The sequence below is a fragment of the Haliaeetus albicilla genome, chromosome 11, assembly GCF_947461875.1.
Source record: "Haliaeetus albicilla chromosome 11, bHalAlb1.1, whole genome shotgun sequence".
NCBI lineage: Eukaryota > Metazoa > Chordata > Aves > Accipitriformes > Accipitridae > Haliaeetus > Haliaeetus albicilla.
Genome location: NC_091493.1, coordinates 10,046,216 through 10,052,267, shown reverse-complemented (window position 1 = coordinate 10,052,267; position 6,052 = coordinate 10,046,216). Strand labels below are relative to the sequence as shown.

Sequence of the window (6,052 nt, the reverse complement as noted above, 5' to 3'; positions counted from 1 at the left end):
AGTGGTTTGCAAAGGTAATAGAGCTGTTAGAGATGTGCATAGAATTACATCCATTGCCACGGAGTTGAACTTTGAATAGCGACTGTCACTTGAGTTGGGTATTTACCTTGCGTATTGCTAATGAGATGTCATTCTTCCATTGGTACTGTAAATCCAGTGGTACCTTATGTAATAATGTGTAATGAGTTGTCCCTTACACAATGATGATGGAATATCACGGTGACTTATAACATTCTTAATATGCAAAATGTTGGCAAATAGATTAGCCTTTTAGTGCCGACTGCTGCATCTAAACAACGTACACCCACCACAAAATGTCAGCGCTCTTCTGATGGCAAATGATGAATGGCAGAATTGAAATGAGCTCTCTCATTTGTACTGGGCTTAGCAATGCAACATCGATAGCCTTTTTGGAAGGAGGGAAAAAATAGAGGAAGCAGTAAGTGTTATGAAAAACATAATCCAAGCCAAAGTTTTTTTTTAAAAAAAAAAAGGTGTGGAGGGTGAAGAGAAAGAAAAGATAATGCAGATAATGGGAAAGAAAAAGTAGTGCAGCCTGACTTAAGTTTAAACCCAGACACAATGAAGTTTTGATGCTGCAACTCTCCACCTTGCAGAGATGCTACTGAAGTTGCAGTTCTTCTCTTTGGTGTGGTGGATCCATTTAGGTCTCGTTGTACTTTGCATGTTACAAATCAGGTTTTATGGCATTTGAGAATTCTTCTAGGCATTTTCCTCATTTGTTGTTGTCCTCTGGCTGTGCCAAACAGCCTTCTGCCCTTTCAGTTGGTCTGTTTTATAGCATTCTGTGGGCCCCTGTCCTTTTTTCCCCCCCTTTTGGCTGGGACTGGATGCAGTGTTTGCTTGGGGATTTCAGAGGAAATTTTGTAACTTGTCCAATTCACTGGGTTTAGATTTTTAATATTTTATATTACTATTTTACTGTTATTAAAACAGCAGCCAGAGGCATCCCAGCTGAAGTGAAGACCTCACTGTACAAACTTAACTAAGAGGCAAGCCTGCTCCCAAGTGCTTGCAGTGTAACTGACTGGTGTTTGGATGCCTGTATAAATCGCGGGTTTAATAGCTGCATATTTCTACAGGTTTCAGGCTAGGATGCCAAAGAACTTTTCAAACACAAATAAATTTAACCTCCTTTCCTATATGGAAGTCAGAGATTGGTTCTGTGGTAACACTTCCCCCCTCTCTAATTCCCACACATGTACTTGTTAGTGACATATATATGACTGTGGTCAATATAGGTGCTTAACTTTTTAAAGAGCCTGTGTAAGTCACTAAGTGCATATTGATTTGAAGCAAATGTAAATTAGAATTAATTTTGACTTGCTAACGTAGTCAAATAAGGAACATTTCTATTGATCTTTGTCCCAGAAGCCAATTATCTGGATTAAGTGTTTTTATTACATGAAATACAGCATATAGCATATATCATTCTGCATTGATCAGTGTGAAATTGCATATTTAAGACAAGGACTGTAAGTAAGAGTAGTTAACAAGTGATTTATTTTTAAAAAGTATATCTTGTTTTATTTACCCCCCGCTTTTCCCTGTTCAAAAGCTGTGCTTGTAACTACCACTGAATAGGAGGCTGTTGACGCATGTGGATCAACAGGGATTCTTGTTCATATCATTTCCATTTCGGCTTCCTTCCCTTTCACTCTGCTCCATCTATACTGTGTTCCCTCCCCCTTCGGCCTCCCCAGCCATTGTAAAGCTTATCTGTGTTTCCCACTCCTTAGCATTAAGCAGTTTTTGCCGTAGTGTGCTCTGCATGGAAAAAACGTTTTCTATATTAAATAAATACGTCACAGCCCTCTCTCCTGCAAGCAAGCAACGCTAAGTATCTGGAGAATTCAGTAGCGCGTGTACAGGTGACGGTTATAAAAAGTGTGCGGAATTTACATGTTGGGGCCGGTGTAACGGCAGGGGGAAACGGGCCCTTGGCCCCTCTGTGGACAGGCTGCCGGGGCGAAGCAGGTGAGGGCCTGATCCGTCCCCCGCCGAGGCTCTGAGCTCTGGCGTTACCTCCCCGGGAGCAGGATGCGGCCACAGCGCTCTGTTACTAGACTTGTGCTTGCGAGACGGCGACCTCCGGGAATCGCTCTGCCTCCTGTTATCCACATGCTGACATTATCTATATGTATCGCTATCGCGGTCCGTGCCTCAGCCCCGCAGCAACTTAATAATCTTGGTAACATCCTGCTCCCAACTCATTTTCTTGGCAGTAGTTTTAATTACGTTTCGGGCTCCTGAATGAATTTGTTTTCTCTGGATCCTTGGCATATTGAGACGCTTGTCACGTTTGGGTGCCTGCAATCACTGATGCGTTTGTTTTAGGGGATGAATTAGTCTTCTGAGCCTGAGCATGTCCAATTTATGAATTAGATTTCATTGAAAGCTAGAACAAAACAAAACAAGAAACGGTTTTGCTGTACCACTTTTCTCCCCCACCCCCTCGCCCCCAGCGCGGGGGTAAACCCCTCGCATTTCCCTTTCGCTCGTCAAACGCGGGTCGCGTCCCGGGCCCCAGCGGAGCGGAGGGAGGAAGGGGCATCCCCCCCCGCCTCGGCGCGGTGCCCCCGCGCCGCCCCCGGTCCCCGAAGTTGGGCGAGCGGCAGCAGGCGCGCAGCCCCGCGCCCTTACCTCCGGGGGCGTCCCGCCGCGCCGCGCAGTGCCGAGCCGAGCCGAGCCGCGCCGGCCTCGCTCCGGGCGGGGGCTGCCGGAGGCCGCGCAATGCAGGGCGCTGGGCGCCCTCCGGGCGGGGGCTGCAGCCCCGCGGGAGAGCCTGCGCCCGGCAACCGGGGAGCTGCCGAGCCGCCTGGCCTCGCCCCCTCCTCCGCTCCCTGCGCTTGGAGCATCGGCCCCCCCCCTTTCCCCCGGGAGATATACATGCATCACATATATGCAGAGAGAGCGAGCGAGGAAAGCAGACCTATCCGTAATTCTGGGTGTATCTGAATACGCTTAATTGCAATTCATTTCCCCGTTCTCGCACAGCCGTCCCGCTTCCTCGCGGAGCCGCCCGCTCCCCTCCGCGCCGCCCGCCCGGGCGCCCCGCTGCCCGCGCCCCGCCGCCGCGCCGTGCCCCGGCGGCACCGAGCGCCGAGGCTCCGCAGTCACGTGGCGCGGGGGGCGGGCGGCGGCGGCGGGGGGGCCGCTCCGCAGTTCGCGGTCTGCCGGCGCCCCGGCACACACCGAGCGCCGGAGGCTCCGCCGCGCCGCCTGCCAACCCGGGATCTACCTCCGTGCTTTTTGAGCCCCGGCGGTTTTTTTTTTTTCTCCTCTCCCCGCCGCCCGTCTTCCTCAAGCTTGGAAAATTCTTGGGGCGCTGGGGGAATTTGGGATTTTTTTCTAAGGGGGGGTGTCTGGGCATCTCCCCCCCCGCGCCCGCTGCCGTGCTCCACCTGCCCTTGCGCCTTTTTTTCTTCTTTTCCCCTGTCTGTCTCTCCGCTAAACCCGGGCTGATGTGCTGTGCGAGAGGCTGGAAATGGAAGTGTTGATGCTCTGGCTTTTCCCCTGGATATTTCAGTGCGTTTCGGTGCGGGCGGACTCCATCATCCACATCGGTAAGAGAGGAAGCGGGGGGGGGGTGTTGGAGGGAGGCGGCAGATAAATAAATAAATGAAGGGAGCGTCTCGTTTAACCGCGGTAATGTCACAGGCAGCGGTTGAACGCAACTCCGCGGAGAGCCAGGAGGAGGGAAGGGAGAAAGGCAGCTCAATTCCCCCCCGACTGTAAAGTTAGGGGCGAAATGCCGGCTGTGCGCCGGGGCCGCCGCTGCGGTCTCCCATGTGGCTGGGGAGCCTCTGCTTGGACCTGTTTGCGTGGAAAGGCTTTCTCCCCCCCCCCCCCGCCGCCTCCTCGCCACCGAAAACAAACAACCGCCCCCAGCACCCGAGCAGGAGAGGGGCATAATCTGTACGTGCTCGTAGGGAAAACTTTCGGGGAGATAATCCCTTGGTTTCCATCCCCTGTCGTAGCAGGTGTCAGCCGAGCCGGAATGCGGAGGGGGGGCCGGGGGGGAGGGACGACGACTTGGCTGGGAAAGGGTTAGAAAGGCGAGATTTGCAGCGGCTGTGTGTGTGTCTGTGTCTATGCGCGCAACTGTTGTGATTTGAATAAGATCTCATTAAAACCCCTGGGCAGCGAGAAGGCTGGATCAGCGGTGGGAGGAAGAGGGGTATGAATAAGAGGTAAAGGAAAGGCTGATGTGAACTTTTATGGCTTCTGGGAGCGAGGCACGGTGATGTCCGCGGGAAGGCTGGCAAGCAAAAGCGAGGCTCTGCAGTCACCTTTTGGCTGGTGTTGAAAGGTACCAGCAGGAACGAAAATGAGGATGTTTAGGGGCGGAGAGGGGGGGAGAGAATCACTTGTGGAGGATGATAGAGGAGGAGATGGGAGTACGGCCGGGAAATGAAAAAGCCGTAATTCCCACCAGCCTTTTGGGGAGGATGGGAGATCAAGAAAAGGAGGGGGCCGGGGCGGGAGCGGCCCTAGCGAGGGGAGGCTCCACGGAGACGGGAGGAAAGTCCCGTGTCGACCCGGAGCGGGGAAGGGGAAAGGGGGACCAGCCCTGTAACAAGTTTCCCGGCAGGGGCGGCTCCGGGGCCGGCGGAGGAGGCTCCGGTCGGCGCCGCTCGCCTCCGGAGCCTGGGGGCGCAGCCAAGGCAGACAGCATTGCGGAGCCATTAAGGAGACGGGGTCAGCCCTGACCGCAGCGGGGGACTCCGGCCCGGGGGCGCTCCCCAGGGCCGGGCAGACCCCGGCGGCCCCGGGGCCGGCCCCGCGGGGAGGCAGGGGGGCGGTGGGGCCGCCCTGGGGAAGTGCCCTGGCCGGGCTGTGTGTGTGTGTGTGTGTGAACGAAACAGCCTCCGCGGCTCTTCCTCTTGGCCCCGCTTCTCCTGCGGGTGGACGGTATCACCGCGGCTTCCCCCCGCAGGAACTTCAGCCCGAGTGGTGTTTGCCAACTAACTCCTCGCAGAAATAGCGGTCCGGTGGGCAGGAGAGGCGAGCGGCTGTGTGCAGAGCTGTGATTTCACACGGGCGGTGCACGGAGGCTCCAGCCACAGGCACGCACAGTGTGAATCAGCAGGACTTTTCCAGGCTGGGGGATAACGGTTTTTTTCTCATTTTGTTGCCAGCACTACAGATCTCCCACTGCTGCGTAGAGCAGGGCAGTAAGCCTGGCGTGGGCACACACACGCTCCGTAGAGAGGGACTCTTATGTAACACACATCGCCAGATGTTTTCACGTTAACTGCATAAACAGGACAGTGAAATTCAAGCTTCCAGGTTACCGGACACAAATCCTGGCTTCACGTTCGCGTGTGCATGCGAGCCTCAACAAAACCGCTGCCCGAAAGGCAGCAGCAGCCTAGGGAGCGGCGAAGCAGTGAGCAAAAAGTTGGTCGAATTCCCAAGCCTGCTCCCTTTCCCGTCACTGGCGAAGCGAGTCCCTCACCCCGGCGCGACTCCGGTTCAGGGCTCCGTAAATGCCGGGGGAGCAGAAGTGGCCGGGAGGAGGGTCGCGCTTCCCCGCGCCCCGGACGAGGCCGCGCAGCCGGTGGCGGCCGCCCACGCGTGGGCCCCGGCCCCCCAGGCACCCGGTGCCCCCGGAGCTGCCCCGTCTGGCACCGTGCGAGCCGGCTCGAGCTTTGCACGGCCCAGGGGGGAGCGGGGGTTCTGGTGCGGCGAGCGGGTGGGCCGAGCCGGTGAGGAGCGGGGCCGAGCCCTCCTCACCCTCTGCCGCCTTCCTCCCCGCAGGTGCCATTTTCGAAGGCAATGCTGCCAAAGACGACGAGGTGTTCAAGCAGGCGGTGTCGGATCTGAACCTCAATGACGACATCCTCCAGAGCGAGAAAATCACTTACTCCATCAAGCTCATAGAGGCCAACAACCCCTTCCATGCGGTGCAGGAAGGTGAGCGCCCCGGGGCGGCACCCACGGCGCGGGCGGGCTGGGCGCCGGGACGGGACGGGGCTGAGAGAGGACGGCCCCCGGCCCGGCCCGGCCCGGCCGGTCGGCGGGAGGC

General features: G+C 56.3%; 1 protein-coding gene and 1 long non-coding RNA gene across 7 annotated transcripts in view; one reads left to right on the top strand and one right to left on the bottom strand.

Moving 5' to 3' along the window:
• Window positions 1-1,399: 1,399 nt before the first annotated feature.
• Window positions 1,400-2,765, bottom strand: LOC138687699 (uncharacterized). Its single transcript, XR_011326816.1, has 2 exons — window positions 2,665-2,765; window positions 1,400-2,419 (listed from the first exon to the last, which is right to left on the bottom strand). It is a non-coding gene; the product is annotated as an uncharacterized lncRNA (long non-coding RNA).
• Window positions 2,766-3,345: 580 nt separating this feature from the next.
• Window positions 3,346-6,052, top strand: part of GRID1 (glutamate ionotropic receptor delta type subunit 1) — a 561,238-nt gene continuing 558,531 nt past the window's right edge. For 5 of the 6 annotated variants that reach the window (XM_069796078.1, XM_069796077.1, XM_069796076.1 and 2 more), the window contains exons 1-2: window positions 3,346-3,587; window positions 5,785-5,940. In XM_069796078.1, the coding sequence (XP_069652179.1) occupies window positions 3,509-3,587; window positions 5,785-5,940 (235 nt within the window). In that variant the 5' untranslated portion in view covers window positions 3,346-3,508. Of the gene's footprint in view, window positions 3,588-4,100; window positions 4,215-5,784; window positions 5,941-6,052 lie in introns of those variants that run through there. The other variant, XM_069796079.1, reaches the window with a different exon arrangement.